Here is a 17,249-nt window from a genome sequence, read left to right on the forward strand (position 1 = left end):
CCATCGGGCGAAGGCCCAACCCGTCGGCCCGCCGCCGGACTACAGCTCCCAGCATGCCTTGCGGCCCCGAGCCGCCTCCATCTTGTGCGGCTTGGGCGCGGGTGGGGGCCTGCTCCTTTTTCCCCTAACAAAAGCAGTTTCTTGTGTCGTTTAAATGAAAACGGCGTGACTGCGGGGCTCTGGGCAGTGTGTTTTTTGAAGCTGCAGTAAGGCAGGCAGTTGAAGTACTTTCCCGAGAAACCGTTAGTCCTTATGATGTGGTAAGGTATGCTTTGACAGACGGTGCTCAGCTGCAGGCCGGGGTCTCCTTTTCCGTGCTGCTCTGTTTCCCAAAGGAGCTGTAAAAACAATTCTCTTTACTGGAAGCAATGTAGTATCCTGTGAATCTATTCAAAATATGCAGTGGGTCAGCTCATCTGGTTCAGCAATGTTGGACAAGCCCTGCTGCTGGTCATTCCCACCCCTCTTCCCATTCTTGGCAATTGGGACATTGAAACCAAAGACACTGTTGCAGACAGAGCCCTGCTGCCTTCAATTTCTCCTTGTAGCAGACTTGCTTGATACATGTGAGGAGCTGTTATATGTAACTTTGCTAAATCTGATACATCTGTCACTGGACCGTGGTTTATGCTTTATACATGTCACGTACAACTCGTCACAGGTATTGCACAGGCAGTGTGCACAATGTAGGTGCACTACCACCATTTTCCTAGTGGTCATTGCTCTTTGGGTTGCACAGCCATTTGGCAATCCTCACTATGGAGAACTCAGTACCTTTGAAAAATCTTATGTTCTGCATTCAGTATCCTGGTAGACCTCAGCATTGCCTGGGTAGGACTATCGGAGGGTCAGTTTCTCATAAACGTGCCAGCCTTTCTGCTCTTGTGGCTGCCTTGGTATGGATCTTAATTGAGTGCAGCCCACACACAGGTTTTTAAAAACCCTGCTAGAGCAGGATCCTTAGTGGGAGAGCTGGCAAGGGCAAGGACCTGCTGGCAAGGATTGCCTACAACAAGGTGGCTCAGAGAGATAAGGGCAGATGCACACGTGCATGTACCCAAGTGTGGGATGAGAGAGAGGGGGTACAGGGCAACAACTGGACCTCAAATGCTGTGGCAGAGTGCTGTATGTTTCTGTTACGAAAACTGGGAAATTTGAGACAAAAGGCTTGAAGAGTATCTTGGGTGGGAGCCATGAAAGTGGGCTGGGGTGAAGTAAGAGAGGCTGAGATGAGGTGAATAAGAGGAGGAACCTAGGAGGCAGCACTTAAGTACATAAACCTGTGCAGAAATAGCAGGAGGCTCCTCCTGTGTGAGTACTGTTAGCATGGGTTGGAGCCAGGGACACAAGCACAAGTTTGTTGTTCTCTTTTTTTTTTTTTTTTGGTAATCTCTTGGAAGCAGCTTTGTTCTGCACCAGCTCCCTTTTCTTTAAAAAAAGGGGAACTTCAGTAACACTTTTCTGCAACTGGCATTGCACCAATGCACTTTTGGAGCGTGTTTCTTAACCTAAGCAGCAGCTGGCTCTGAACAATTTCAGGAACACTTCCTTAGTTTTCGCACACCCTTTCTCTTCCATCAGTTGGCTTCTCTCACTCCACCCTGTCTTAGCAGCAAGTTCACAGGTTTTTCCCACCACCCCTACTATAAAAAAAATTAATCAAGAGAAACTGAATACTCCCATACTACCCCTGGGAGCAATCATCCCCTCAGAATCATGTTTTCTGGGAATCTCCTATTGCCTTTTCCCTTTGGAAAACTTCTGGTAATACATTAGCAGCTCCTTAGTATGTTCTCTGCCATGGCATTCCTTCCCATTTCCAGTTTTTCTATCAGTCAGCCTCAGAGACTGTAAGAAAGGATTTAAACATCTCTTCCCATCAGCACCAGACTAGCATAGACTCACAGTTGCACAATCGCCTTTCTCTGTTTAGTCATCTACCTCTGGAACAGCTTTCACAGAAAAGTAAGTTCAGAAATGCTAAATCATCACAAATTAACTGTTTTTTCTGCAAGGTCCAGGCCTCCTGGCTCTGTCACGGTCTCATGTAAATTGGAAATGCAGAACCGGCACCAAAATTGTAATGGCCTGAGGGAGCATCTAATTGCGTGAGAAACTGCAGTATTCCCCTGACTGAACCCCCATCAGTACCTTCAAGTCAGCAGAAAGTACATGGTTAAGGAAACTGCCAACTGATGAGTATTTCCACAATTTACATCCTGTTTGAGACATGGAAATTTTTAAACTGAACATTGGAAAGATAAATCAAACTTCAGGTAATTGAGTTTCTAGTCCAACAGCCTCTTTATTTCCAATTTGTTTTCTCACAGGAAGGCCGAAAGATCAACAACAAACCATTGAGGGAGGTTACAATATATAAAAAAAAAAAACATCTTTGGAGTACAGGGAGGCTCTTTGCTTACGGGAGAAGACCAGAAGCAGCGTAGGGAATGGGGACTGTGGGGTGATGTTCAAGGGAAGCAGTAACGGAGGGAAGGGCTGCTGGTGTTCTCAGAACACACACTCCCTAGCACCTGCTCTTGCGGGCGGCGCCATGTTCACGGGAGCGGCAAAGCCGGGTGATTCAGTAAGGCCTATAGCTCTCGCCCCACGCAGCCCCAGGCGGCTGTCCTCCCTCCCCTCAGCACTACCCCCTCCCGCGGCCGACTCCCGTGCCAGACACCCCGTGGGCTGGTACGAAAGGGCACCCCAGCTCCAGGGGGCACACGGAGATCCCAGAAAGAAGCGCTCCCTCTCTGACCCGCCCGTCGGCTGTAGGCGGGGCGGGCCCAGCCGCAGCACCTCCTCCATTGGAGGGGCGTGGCTCCTCTCCTTTTCGCCATGATGAACAAATGACCTCGCGGGGAATGAAATTTAAGTTCCACCGTGGGGAGAGAGTTCTGTGCTTCGAGCCCGACCCCACCAAAGCCAAAGTGCTCTATGATGCCAAGGTGACACACCGCGCGCGACCCTGCCCTACTCACCCCCTTATAGATAACCCTCCTCCACCCCCTCCGCTTCCGCCGTGGCCGGGCGGGAGGGAGGGAGCTCGGCGGGGCGGGGCCGCTGCTGCCGTTAACGCTCCCCTGGGCGTTGCGTGCGCCCCCGGGCGGGAGGCGGCTGGGGAAGCAGCTGCGGGTACAGCCGGAGAGCAAGCGGAGGGAGGGAGGGAGGGAGGTAGTGAGGCAGTTCCGGCAGCAGCACTTGTTGCGGGGAACGGACGCAGGCCCAGGGAGAGGGGAGCAGGCGGAGAGGCCGCGGGGAGGGGGGCGCCCATCGTCACGAGCTGTGAGACAAAGCGAGGCGGTGCCCGTGCCCGCTGGGCCTCTCCTTCCCCTCCCGCCCTTGTGCCGCCATCAGCTTCCCTGGCCGCCTCAGCCCGGTCCCCCGTGGGGCTCGGCGCTTCTCTCTCACATCCGCTCTTCCGCCCTGGGGTTAAGGGGAGGGTAGAAGCCTCGTACGGACCTCTGGGCCTTCCCATTGTGGATGGGGGCGTCACGCTGCCCGGGTGACGAAGGAGCGGTGGAGTCCGGGCTGTCGGGGCCTTGCTCTCGCTGCTGGTAGAGAACGGAGCCGCTGAGTGGCTCTGGAAGTGACAGTCGCGGTTCCCGCCTTCCGTTCTCGGCTGAACACCTGCAAAGTAATTCTGAAATCTTATTTTAATTCCTGAGCTTTTGTAGCAGATCTTGATTTATTCCCCCCCCCCCCCCCCCCCGCTCCCCTGCTTTTTCTTGGGGGTTTAAATGCTACTGGTAGTACAGGAGAGTTATACAGGAATACGTTAGCAAACTGAGTGATGGACCGTAAGTGTTGCAGTACGAGGTGACTGACTCACTTGGGCCTGGCCTCAAAAACAGTGATTGTAGTTGTACTGCTGTAAATATAATATTGATTTTGGCTATCGGTGGGACACAGGATATTTTTTTTTCCATTAGAAGTCTGTACCTAGTTTGCAAACAGAGTTCTGTTTGGTTTTTTTGTTTGTTTAGTTGCAGAGAGGGATGACATGGGAGGATTGAAACTGGATTTTTGACCAAATTAATGTTTTTGCTGCAAGCTTGCTAGTTGTGTAGACCAGTGTTTTTCAAACATCTTTGATCAGGGTGTCTGCCTTCCTGTAATGTTTTGGGCTGCCCTTTTGTCTGTATGTGTATTTGTATGTTCTGACTGCCCCAACAGCTTTAATTGCCAGCCCTAGAGGTAACGGGAGTACGAAAAATGATAGTGCCACCTTTACTTTCAGATACCGCAAGCTCTAGCATAACTGCCCTTGACTCCATCAATAGTTCCTAAATTCTGGACTCCCGAATTAAAACATTAGCATAGCTACTCCATAAGTCTGGAGATACCTGATCTACTGAGAGCCACTGAAATGCAGGCAGAATTCCTTTGTTATTACTAGTCCTGATGCTGCTCTTCTGATCCACGTGAAATGTCTTTTTGAGGAGCAGGCCCTTTCAGACGGGCCTGTTTTACATATATGAAAGAGAGGAAGGAAACAAAGGTTCAGATATTCGCAAAGCCTTTTAATGTTTAGTGGCTAAGATTCTGTGTTGTTTTGAGAGAGCAGTGCTTTTGAGTTTTATATATATAAAACTATTTTGTCCCTTACTTTGAAAGTATGAAGAGATGGCACATGGGATAAAACATTAGTAGCCCAGATGTGTATCTGCTTATCCTTGTTGTGATACTGCCTTGTTTTGCATTTCCCTTTTGTGTCTTGAAAACATGGGACATTTGAGGAGAGGACAAAGAGGGTTAGCAATCCCCAACTTTAAGAGTGCTGAATAAAACAGCTAGTTTTTGTTACCATTTAATATAATCCATTCCTTCTGCTCATATCAGTATTCACTGGCAAAATTGTAGATCTGTTTGATTATCATAAATAATTGCTTTTCTTCCCATTGTGCATAAGCTCCCTAAGTACTGGAAGGCTGGCTTTTTCTCAAGCTTTTTAATACATGCTGTTAATATTTGTTCCAGATCGTTGATATTATTGTTGGAAAAGATGAGAAAGGCAGAAAGATTCCAGAATATCTGATCCATTTTAACGGCTGGAATAGAAGGTAAGGACCTGTATGTGCAGTTTCAGTTCTTCTATTTCTTCTATATTATTCTGAAAAAAAATGCATCGCACAGAATATCAAATGTTGCAGGTTTATTTTTGCTTTAATGAATGCCTTTAATATACTTGCTTATGTTGACATACTGGTCTCTATCCATAAATTTCAGTGGATCAGTTTGATAGCTACAAGTTTAAACTTTATGGGATATTTGTCTTTGGTATATACTTGTGGCTTCTAGGTTTCCATTAATATATTGAATTTATATCTTGTTAAATCTAGATCTGGATTGTTTGGTTATCAAGGCCATTACATGAGTGCAGTCTCTGTCTGTGATGATTCATAGCATGTGTCAGTGCTACAGGCACCATTGCATGTTGAGTCAACATTTGAGAGATTATAGCAACACAAGAATTGAAGCCACATGAATACAAAAGGATGCAAACCTTTCATACCTGTTGTTAATTTTCTTTTGAACCTACCCTTAGCTGGGATAGATGGGCAGCTGAAGATCATGTTCTTCGTGATACAGACGAAAACCGCAGATTACAGCGTAAATTGGCACGGAAAGCTGTGGCTCGCATGTAAGAAATCCTTTTGATCTCAAAATGAATGAGAGGTTCGTTTTCAGATTCAAACAGATACATCCCAGTGTCTGCAAGTGACTTTGGACTCTAAGCTCATGCTGCTTCCCTGTACAGCCAGTATATTCTAGAGAGCTACTTTTATCTTACTGAGGTTGATACCGACATTTAAATAACACTAAACAACTAATGCTTAATAACTATGCCCTTCTTAACTACTGCTGCCAAATGTCTATGTATTGGATCTACATCTTCCCAAAGAAATGTACTTGAAAAATAACTTAGGAAAATTGGAAGTATTTTTCAGCCAAAGGTAATCTTATATTGGTTGGCCGTGGCTTTGAGGATCCATTTGAGAACACAAATATGAGGTAACGTACAGACATTAAGGTATCCACTCTCAAATAAGCATTGTCCAAATTGTTTCGACATTAATTAATAAACATATGTTTCCTGGGCATTTGCATGTAATATAATTAGCTAGGTTAAGACAAACAAATAATATTAGCTGAATTTCAGTGAATCATTTTATGTTCTTTAGGAGAAGAAAGGGAAGAAAGAAGAGGCGTTGCAGGCTGCCTGGTGTTGACTCTGTATTAAAAAGCCTTCCTGCTGAAGAAAATGATGAGAGTAGTGAGAACTGTGAGCTTATTTTCATTCTTTAATAGCAGGTGTGATGCCTTTAATGTTTTGATCATAGGATGACACAAGAGTGTCATGGTCCTATTTGAAATACATGGAGCAGTCATATGAAGAGTAAGCTTTTTTTGCTTGGTGTTAGAATATAAGACACTTTCCCTGCTACTGTTCCTACATATTTTAGGGAGCAATAAGTGATTTTTTTTTTTTTGCTGTTTGTGTTTTGTTTTGCTGGGGAGGTGGGGTGAGGGAGTGGTGGTGATGGGGGGGTGTGTGTGTGTGTATGTTGTTGGGTTTTGTTTGTTGTGGTGTTGTGTCCCATCTCCCCTCCACCCCCTCCCCCCCGCCCTCAGTCTGCCTGGCATGAAGGACTGTTTCATGTCAACTGAATGGGCTGATTTAACTTTCAAGCCTGGTCTTCTATTTCATAGCATTTTGATTTGTAGCTTGAAAGACACCAGAAACACTGTCTGGCACTTACCTATGTTAACTGTTGCTACACAGATCCAGACTTCTGACTGAATGATTAATACATTAATCCCTGTTCAGAACTAAAGTCCAGTAAAAATTAAAATGATCAGTGGTTGTTCGGTAATATAGTGAGCTTTCAAAAGTGATTTGTTTTTTTTCAGTTAGAGAGGGTGCAAGAATACTTTCTGTAAAGTTGTGTTCTATGTTTAAAAAGTTTATAGTATGTTGTAAATAGTAATTGTGTATTTAATTCAATTAGAACTATTAATCCTTATTAAACAAACAAGCTAATTGTGTTGGTTTGTTTGGTTGTCCCTCTCCATTCCCCCCCCCCCCCTTTTTTTTTTTTTTTAAATTGAGGCCTGAAATTGTTTGGTCTTAATCTCTGCAATGTAGTAATGTGATATAAATATCTGAAATCTCTTTTACACAGCTATAAGTAGTTCTTCTTCTGATGACAGTGATGAAGGAACAGATGAAGAAATAAAAAGTGAAGAAAGTGACATAGAAGAGAGGACAGAAATGGTATGTTCATGAGCTCCTTAATAGAATTCAGATGTATTTGAAACTATGGAAAAAATTGAGATGTATAAAATATAGGCCACAGCTGGTAATTTAGCTGGAGTTTAATCCAGAAAACCAACTATATGCCAGGCTATATCAAAAGGAGCGTGTTCAGCAGGTTGAGGGAGGTGATTCTTTCCCTCTACTTTGCTCTAGTGAGGGCCCACTTGGACTTATGTGTCCAGTTCTGGGGCTGCCAACATAAGAGGAGGAGGAAGGCCACAAATATGATCAGAGGGATGGAGCACCTTTCCTATGGAGACAGGCTGATAGAGCTGGGGTTGTTCAACCTGGAGAAGAAAAGGCTTCAGGGACACCTTAGAGCAGCCTTCTAGTACCTAAAGGGGGCCTACAAGAAAGCTGGAGAGGCACTTTTTGCAAGGGCATGTACTAACAGGGCAAAGTGGGAATGCCTTTAAGATGAAATAGGGTGGATTTAGATTAGATATTAGCAAGAAATTATTTACTGTGAGGGTGGTGAGACACTGGCACTGGTTGCCTAGAGAAGTGGCTGCCCCATCCCTGGCAGTGTTCAAGGCCACGTTAGATGGGGCTTTGAGTAGCCTGGTCTAGTGGAAGGTGTCTTTGCCTATGGCAGGAATAGCAGCAGGATCTTTTTGGCTTTTGTTTTACTCTGAAACAGGCATGTCAGCTCTAGCCTTACATTAAAATGTAAAAGGCTGACTTAAAAAATACAGTATTGTCTCTACATTATTGAAAAGGAAATACAGCATACACAAGTATTCTGAAGGTCTCAATTGCTGCAGTGTGGGCAATCTGAAGCAGCAAAACCTAAGAAATTGAATTCTTTTGCATTAAGTACTTAAGTGAATGCTAAATTTAAAGTTTAAAGCTTAAATTTTAATCGTTTAGAACATGAATTTGCAAATGACTTTAAAGCAGTATTGTTAAACTACTTACAGTAAGGCTACTAACCACTTAATAATTACTATAAAATAATTTATTTTTGCATGACAAAACTTGATTGTTTTATTGTATCCTGAGTATTTAACTTCTTTTTCACTGACATTCATAAGCACAACAAATACTGTTTCTTTCACTGATCTGTTGTAGAAAGAAGAACAAGACAGTCATACAAAAAGGGACATGGAAGAAAGAGCAATAAGCATAGAAATTCCTGAAGTCTTGAAAAAGAAGCTTGAGGAAGACTGTTACTATATTAATAGAAGAAAACGGGTATGAAATAAGAGCTATGAAATGAATGTGCACAGAGGGTTGGGGAGGGCAGCCCTCAGAAGTAGTTTTTCTGTGTATGACGCCTCGGTTTTTTTGAGCTTTATTGGAAAGGTAAGCTTAGAAAGTAAGGAAGAGTAAAAAGTGTAGGGACCTAACTTCTCAATAGCTAAAACAGTGAGTTGTCATTGTGTTTAAGAATGTACATTTCAGTACCCAGTTGTATGTTAGAGTGCAGATTGTTTTTTAAAGCTGGAAATGTAAGCTTGTCATCCTGACCATGGTTTTGTTTGTCCAGATGTTTATAAAGGATTGATCAAAAATGCAGTTTAAGGGTTGAGATGAGTCACACCTGAAATACCTTCATGCAATAGAGACTTATTAAACTAGTCAGCACATTACATGCTCCTGTTTTAGCTTGGTATACTTACTGACTGTTTTTCTAAGACAGTAATTTGCTGTTTCTATTTCAGCTAGTGAAGCTTCCTTGTCAGACAAACATAATAACAATCCTGGAGTCATATGTGAAACATTTTGCTATTAATGCTGCTTTTTCAGCCAATGAAAGATCTCGGCACCATCAGATGACTCCACATGCCAATATGAATCTTCATTATGTGCCACCAGAGAAGAAGTAAGTAATCTTTAGTCCACCTTTATTGCAAGAAAAATGACCTTGCATTCTGTGTTCTGTTTCAAGACTGTTCACTTCTGTTATACTGTGATGTATGTCTATTTATGGGCTTAAAATTTTTGACAGATACCTAAAGTACAGTAACACTGACGATTTGTTTATCAGTGGGAGAGTCCCTATACTCGGAAAAGTCATAATGCAAAAACCTTAATATCGCCTTTTATAGTGTAAGTTCTTGCAAACTTTTATAGTGTAAGTTCATGTTTCAGAATCATTTTCTCAGCACAGAGAGCATATCTGATGTGAGAATACCCCGCTTGAGTAAAACTGAACAGGTTCAAATTTTATAAAGGATAAAAATTTTATACAAATCATAAATCATAAAGAACTCCCAAGTGCAAGTGGTATTTTTTATATATATATATATTTTTTTTTTTTTAGTTGACAAAACTTAAATTCCAAATTCAGTGTGTTAAGCCTACATCTTTGCAGCAGGGTTTTTTTTTTTTGTTTCCTTTGTTATGTTAAAGGTTCTCAATATCAGATGAGGCTGCTTCCTTATTGAAGTCTAAACTGCGGTGAAGTATTTTATCAACGAGAACTCTTGGCTTTTGTTACTAAGTTCTATTTCGGTGGTGCATAATGATGCTGTTCCTTGCAGTATTTTGGTCTATGAGTGTCTAGGTTTATACTGATGTCGGATTAATCATACTTTCCTTCTTTGTAATAAAATCTCCCAAACAAGAAGTTACATGAGACATCAGCAATGAGAAGGCTGTATGCACATTGTATTTTTTTTTTTCTAAAAAAAGGTGTATGTTTAAGTGACCTCCTCTATAAAGATGGTGCTTTGATAAGGAGAACTTACATAAGTTCAGTGATCCATTAAATAGGAGAGATGCAGCTGACAACTTTCTAGTATTGCCTTTACTGTGCTAACACAGAATGTAATTGACCTCCTTGGATGTAATAGAATTTCTTCATCTGATGGTCCCCCTGACCTAATTTATATGTAGTGTTCAAAAAAAAAAAAAAGGAAGTAGTTTTAGCAGGTTGTATGAAATGATAAGATGGGGTATGAGAATCAAATTGCTGTTACCGTACACGTATTTGAAACATGAGAGATTAATATCTTCAAAGAGGAGAGAGGTTGCAGGTAGGTTGCACTCAGTGTTCTGGGTTCTGTTTGTAGCAGGACAACTACTCACCTCCTAACACTGTAGTCTTTTACACAAGGCTAAAATTTGAATTCCTGGTACTCTCTATATGTAGTGTTTTGATTACTGGAGCATTGGAAGCTGATCTCCAATGCAAATTCATCTAGTTTTGTTGGGTCAATGGATATTACGCAGTCTTAACTGAATCTCAACAGCTATAGATCAAATTCTGCATGTGCCTGTTAGACAGATTCAGTCTATTGAGTATTTTTTTTCTGGCAGGTGCCTTGTTTTTCAGCATAGTGAACTTTGAAAAACACAATAATGCTTCCAGGAAAAAATCTGACTAATTTAATTTACTGTAATTTTATTAATCCAGTAAATAGTAAAGCAACAGAACAATTGTATGATTTTCTTTGACTTTACTAAGCAGAGTTTTAGCATCTGTCTGTCTGAAGTTACCTACAGCAATCACTTTTCTTTAAGTGTGCATATCATTACTTAGCAATGAAATAACCATACTGTAGTTAAGATGTTAATGATGTATATTAAAGGGGACTTTCCTACAACTGCACTGAAACATTTTGACATGTGACTTTGAAATTCATAATTGTTTTCTCTTTTTTTCTTTTTTTTTCCCCTCTAGTGTTGAGCTATGTAAAGAGATGGTGGATGGGCTGAGAATAACCTTTGACTTCACACTTCCATTAATTTTGCTCTATCCTTATGAGCAAGCTCAGTTTAAGAAAGTGACTTCATCAAAATTCTTTCTTCCCATCAAAGAAAACTCAACAAATACTAACAGGTAGTTAAGAAGTCTAGTACTACTTATCTTCTCTGGAAAATGCAATAGAATGTGGTTATGTGTGCAGCATAGGGTGATTTCTCACAGACTTTGACTTAAAAATTGTCCTGATAAAGTGCTGAACTCTTCTGTGAATTAACTTGCCTGAATTCAGAATTTGGAACCTGAATTCTCATCTGGGCAGCTACAAAAGGGGTTTGTATTGATTGATACAGAGTTATGCTGCAAGTTTGTGGGGGAAAAAAATTACACTGAAATGTAGATTTGTGTTCATTAGCTTTTAAATTTGAAAAAATCACTTCTGGAAAATAGTATTTGTAAGAAGGCCTCACCACTTTGATAGTTACTAGGAGGAAACTGTGTAATCTGAGTAAGTATTTAACAAAATGTGTGAAACTTGAAGAATCTCTTTTGAAGGAAGAGCCATTATCTCTTACAGGCACTTCTGTAAAGCTGCCTTTGTTTCCTAGAAATCAGGAGGAGCTTTCTCCAAGTCCTCCTCTGTTGAACCCACCAACTCCTCAGTCAACCGACAGCCAGCCTGCAACAGGGGAGCCAGCCACACCAAAAAGGCGAAAAGCTGAACCTGAAATTCTGCAGTCACTGAGACGCTCCACACGCCATAGCTCTAACTGTGACAGGTTATCGGAAAGCAGTGCTTCCCCACAGCCTAAACGACGGCATCTTGAGACCCCAGCTGCTATGCCAAAGCTCTTCTTGCACCTGGAAAAAAGTAAGCTTTGCTCTAAATTGTTGCCCTAAGCAAGATTTAAGTTCTGTTTACTTTTTTTGGGTTTTTGTTTGGTTGGTTGGTTGGTTTTTTTGTGTGTGCTTGTTTTTTAACGCAGTATAGACTCTGAACTGAATGAGTGTAGTGTGAATTCATTACTTGTTGTATCCATTATTTATCTTTGAGGTCTTATACCAAATGGAAAAATACAGAGCAGTATTTTCAGTACTTTGGTGCTGCACTTCTCAACAGAATTCAAAGAGCTGCTTTTCTGTGAGCCTACTTCAGAATAATATTTATTAAATTCCAGGGTTTAATATGTTAAAAAAATTAGCAGCAGACTTTAATTATGTTTAATGGCTTATAGTTATGTAAAACAAATTCTAAAATTTATTTCTGATTTCTTTTTATTTCTGCTTTGAAGAAACCCCTGTCCATAGCGGGTCATCTTCACCTATAACTTTGACTCCTAGCAAAGAGGGGAGTGCGGTTTTTACTGGCTTTGAAGGAAGAAGAAACAATGAATTGAATGAGGTAATAGATTTGTATGTTACTGTTCTGGATTCCATGAATAAAAGTTTTGTATACCTCAGATTGAGTTACATTTCAGAAAAGGGTTCTTTTTGTATTACTTATTTCATCTTTGCTTTTAAAGTTCTGTGGTGCTATAAAATGTTAGCTATGAAATCTTTAATGTTTTATGTGTAGGTTTTGTCCTGGAAATTGATGCCAGAAAATTATCCACCAAGTGATCAACCGCCACCTCCCTCATATATATATGGCTCTCAACATTTGCTACGAATGTTTGGTAAACTGATGCAAAAGTCTGTGCTCAATCAAAATTGCTTCCCCTTGCCTCCGTGATTGTATTTGCATGGTTTTTTGCTTGCTTTATTGCATTTAGTTTTATTCTAGGAGAAATGTCCATTTTAATCTATTCAAAACTCTTAGGCTGTTCATAAATTTGGTTATCTTTTACTGGCTTTATAAGCCTTCATTTAACAAAAGCAAACAAGCATTACTTCCAATATGCTATCAAACAGCATTAAACCAAGCAGCATTCACTTTCTCAGCATGCTTCTTTTCAGTAGGGCTTTGAAAGATCAGCAAGTTACTTGCAAGGAAAAGGGGAGGCTGTAGGGAAAAGATATTCTTTTATTGTTTTCTGTAGAATGGATAAAAGGAATTAGAAGTTGCTTTTACAAGAACAGGTGTAAACATTATTTCTCTTATTTACAGTAAAGCTACCAGAAATCCTGGGGAAGATGTGCTTTCCTGATAAAAACCTGAAGGCCTTAGTAAAACACTTCGAAATGTTTCTGAGGTAATGTGACACAGTGTACTACAGCAGTGTTTTCATTGTTACATAGATCTAAGTGTCCTGGAATGACAAAGGATTTTAAAAATAAGATATTAATGTTTTGTAACTGTAAGAATATGTTAAAATTATTACATTCTAATAATAACAATTAGAATAAATATTAATACAAGACTGTTGATCCTGTAATTCAAATTGAAAGGAACCTGAGCTCCCTACTTAAAATTTTGATAAACACAATGATAGAAAGCTGAAGTAGAAAAGTCCATTTATTAGTCTGTATAGAATGACAGTTCTGACTTGGCCAAGAAGCATGTTTTGTGAAGAAATACAAACTTCATTGTTATTTTTGACAGCACAATCTGAGAGTTTTGATGGTGCATCAGTACTAGCAGGGGAAGAAACTTGTGCATTAGAACATGTTTTTAATTATGGTAGATTTTTAAAAGAAATAGCTGTCCTAATTGAGCCTTGAACAGAAGGGTTTCTCTGTTAGGCAGTGCAGGGGTTTGTAGACCTACCCAGGCTCTTTCTCACCACACCAGCTCCACAGCTGGAGTCATTATGATCGTACCTGCACCACAGTCATCTTTGTCAGTCAGGTACTCTAGTTAGTAGTTCTGGGTGACATTGAAGTAATGGTGGTTAGATACCTAGTGTGTTGCTGTGTTGTGCAGCACCAATACAGTGGAAAATAAATTTGCCAAGAAAAGCTTTCAGGAGAAAGTGATGTAAATGGTAAATATCTGGAACAAATGTGGAATTTCTAATTTAATTTTGGTCAAAGACTCTTCTATGTAGCCACATACTGAAAAGTAACGTGATGCGGCACTAGCATATCAAAAGTCCTATTGGAGATGAGGGAGGTGAAAGCTTCAAAATGTTTTTACTTCATTTTTAAATTTAAAATAAAAGATGTCTCAAATGTCAAAATTTCTACAATACGAATTTTTTCTCTCGAAACATTTAATTTGAGTTATTTCTTTTTACAGCTCTGTTTTGTCACATACTAGTTAGTATTCAATCTGTGTTTAACACGACAGGATTGGTACTTATTGTTGGAAACCTGTTTTTGCTTGGAATGAATATTATTGAGGGTGCTTAACTCGCTGCGGATCAAATCAGTTTTTCAGACCTCTGCCTGTTAGAATCTTCTGTGTTGGGCAGAGCAGGTCTCTTTAGCATCTTAAGTGGAGTTTTTTCATACCCATTGTATGGATGATCTGTGGTGGTGTGGAATAGAAGGAGGAAATGTGTTCCACAGCCTCCATACAAGCAGGGAGATGATTAAACTGAAAGTTCTAGCGATAGTATTCATATGTGTCTTATTTTTCCATTTGATTATCTTGTTATAAGGTGTAGTCATCTATAAATAAAAATCTAAAACAGAAAAAAAATCAGAAGACATTTCCACAGCAGCATTTTTAGGTCAGGTAGAACTGCGCTTTTGAAGCAAATCTCTTCGTAATTCCCACTTACCATGAGTTGTGTTGCACTGCAGAGTGCTCTGCATACATAAGCTAGATTTTTTTTTGGAAAACAGAACCAGAAGTGTGCTCCAGTACTAGTGGGAATTCTGTCCTTAAGACCAGACTACAACTAAACAAAAATGAGCACCCCAAGCCAAGCATAGTGTGGATATTGCATATCTGGTTCAATAAAATTTTTGAAGGCTGTGTGGTTTTTTAAGTGCTCTCTAAGCCAGTGTCATTTATGTTTTGCTAATGCTGTTCTCAACATTTCTGTGCTGAATATGTTGATTTCTGTGGTTTCACCAGGATTGTTCAAATTAAGAACCTTCCTGAAAATGCTTCCAAGTTACAGTTACTGCTGTAGGAATCATTCCATACTAGGTAGATTTGTCATCTTCTTGGACTAGTTTTCTTACTGGATACGCTACTGCTTGTGTATTCAAATAGGTAACATAGAAACTAGTGCAAATGATTAGGGTTTTTTTCAACATGTATTCCTGGTGCTTTAGGACATCTTTAATTTGGGCATTTATTTCTTTGTTTTATATTTTATTGAAGTAGGTCAAACAATTACATTTCCTAGAAACTTGTTCAGACTTTTGTCACAGAAATACTTCTGTGTTATCTTTTTCTCATCACAAGAGAAAACTTGAGGCTGAGGTGATACCTTGTACTAGATGTTCAATTTTCACATTCCGTCTTTTTTGTTTTGGGGAATGAAAGGATTAATGGTTGTTTATTAAAAATATTTTCTGTCACTTCTATTCTGGCTTACCTTTTGAAAGATAAGAACTGTCCTACACAGTCTGTATGCACTAGACGATAGCAACCAATTTACTTAAGATTGCCTGATTTGTTTTAGTGAATTGCTCTTGTGACAAGCTGAAGTACCCTCCTTTTCTTTATTTTTCTAATAGCAGATAAGGGATTGAAGCTATATGTTTGCTTTAATAAAACTGTTTCTGAATCTTCTTTGAATTCTGGGTAGAGTAGTTCAAACATAAGCTCTATGTATTTTTAAATCTTTCATGGGGTACACAACTGATTCCGTTCTAGTATAGATACTGATTTAATTTTGAATTGTGATTTTTATGGGTAAAATTTACAGTTGCATTTAACATTTGTACTATTACTCTCATGTGGGCTGAAAAACTGAGACTTATTAAATAGAATAACATTTTGTCTGGAAGCTTGTTTTATTGAGTTTGCTCAGTACTTGATAGATGCATTAAATTCATTTTGAGATGCTACATGAGTAGTATTTTCCAGTCATGCCCTCAGACTGCTGCTAGACGAGATTGATCTCAGTTGCCCAGACAACATATATTTTAAGGGATGTATCAAATGCATCTTTTGACTTTCATAATATGTAAAAGCTGTACTGTTTGTGCTTAGTGCAGCTTTCTAGAAGTGTGCATAATGAAAATTTCTTCTTTGAAAACATGAAGAAATTGCCCAGATACCCTGTGGGTGCCCCAGCTGTGGCAGTGTTCAAGGCCAGGTTGGACTGGGCTTTGAGCAGCCTGGTCTAGTGGGAGGTGTACCTGCCCATGGCAAGAGGGGCTGGAACTAGATGAATGACTTTTCTATATTGTGAGGTGCCTAGCATGCCTCCAGAGGCTGCTTAAGTGATGAGAAATGATAGGCAAGAAGGTGCCAGTTTTTGGTTTGCAGTTTCCATTGATTTGAGCACAGCCTTGACTTGGAAAACTATTGGAATCGGAGAGGTTACTTGTTAGGGTTGTTGACAAGTAGGATTTACTTAAAAAATTAGGAGAATATAACATGTCTGTTTTTAAAATAGCAGGACCCATCTTCAGGGAGGGAATTTAAGTCACAAGTCATTTGCATTTTAACAAGAAAAGGCAAGTAAATGATACAACACTTCAGAAAGCCATAGGTATTTAGACTTTTGTGAAATACAGAATAACAAGTAAGTGATGAAATATTTCTAAAATAACACGTCTAAAATTTCAAGTAAGTTTTTCCAGATGAGGCCGATATGGTATTTCATATTGTGGAAAGCTGCGTTCTTAATGGTCAAAGACTTTGGTCTTGTTAAAAACCCACTGATATTTCAAATTCAGGATATCCTGTAAGTTTTCTCTTTCATTTTAGATCTCAGTTTTTCCATTACCTGCTTGTATCTATTGTCCCACTCAGCTCCGTGGGTTGAAAAGCATTTTAAACTTAAAAGTACTCTATTTATGTTGAGTGTTTTATGAGAACGAAGCCAAGTCAGAACATGACCAAATTAGAAGGCTGTGATAATAAGATGTGTATAGAGAAAATTGACAAAGTTTTTGAAGTAACTTTAAGAAATAGATTATTTTTTTTTTTTTGTAGCACAGTGCTTTTTAGTGTAGTAACTGCAGTGGTGAAGTATGACCACTAGTCTGTGCTAATGTGCAATTAATGAGAGGTTATTAGTGGTGATCTGAGAATGAAAAAATTAAGTATTGCACATGGCGAATGGAATAGAAAGCATCTTTATTTAGGTGAAGTTGCTTGTGACTGAATTCCTGCTCACTGTGACTTAGTAAAGTTAAGGTTACTTAGTAAAGTTAAGACAACTGATTAAACACTTTTTGAAAGATCATGAAGAAGGCAATACTGCT

At 39.9% G+C, this 17,249-nt stretch overlaps 1 protein-coding gene across 6 annotated transcripts in view; it reads left to right on the top strand.

The window, feature by feature from the left end:
- Positions 1 to 2,782: 2,782 nt before the first annotated feature.
- The window catches only part of MSL3 (MSL complex subunit 3), a 48,687-nt gene continuing 34,220 nt past the window's right edge, over positions 2,783 to 17,249 (top strand). For 2 of the 6 annotated variants that reach the window (XM_062603713.1, XM_062603712.1), the window contains exons 1-12: positions 2,800 to 2,951; positions 4,984 to 5,066; positions 5,552 to 5,647; positions 6,189 to 6,289; positions 7,191 to 7,282; positions 8,396 to 8,518; positions 8,989 to 9,149; positions 10,953 to 11,111; positions 11,582 to 11,844; positions 12,266 to 12,375; positions 12,550 to 12,649; positions 13,081 to 13,165. In XM_062603713.1, the coding sequence (XP_062459697.1) occupies positions 2,853 to 2,951; positions 4,984 to 5,066; positions 5,552 to 5,647; positions 6,189 to 6,289; positions 7,191 to 7,282; positions 8,396 to 8,518; positions 8,989 to 9,149; positions 10,953 to 11,111; positions 11,582 to 11,844; positions 12,266 to 12,375; positions 12,550 to 12,649; positions 13,081 to 13,165 (1,472 nt within the window). In that variant the 5' untranslated portion in view covers positions 2,800 to 2,852. Of the gene's footprint in view, positions 2,952 to 3,226; positions 3,641 to 4,983; positions 5,067 to 5,551; positions 5,648 to 5,944; positions 6,019 to 6,188; positions 6,290 to 7,190; positions 7,283 to 8,395; positions 8,519 to 8,988; positions 9,150 to 10,952; positions 11,112 to 11,581; positions 11,850 to 12,265; positions 12,376 to 12,549; positions 12,650 to 13,080; positions 13,166 to 17,249 lie in introns of those variants that run through there. The other 4 variants (XM_062603716.1, XR_009961802.1, XM_062603714.1 and 1 more) reach the window with 4 other exon arrangements.

The sequence above is a fragment of the Pezoporus occidentalis genome, unplaced genomic scaffold (assembly GCF_034315485.1).
Source record: "Pezoporus occidentalis ecotype Australia unplaced genomic scaffold, CSIRO_AGI_Poc_V1 ctg81, whole genome shotgun sequence".
Classification (NCBI taxonomy): Eukaryota; Metazoa; Chordata; class Aves; order Psittaciformes; family Psittacidae; genus Pezoporus; species Pezoporus occidentalis.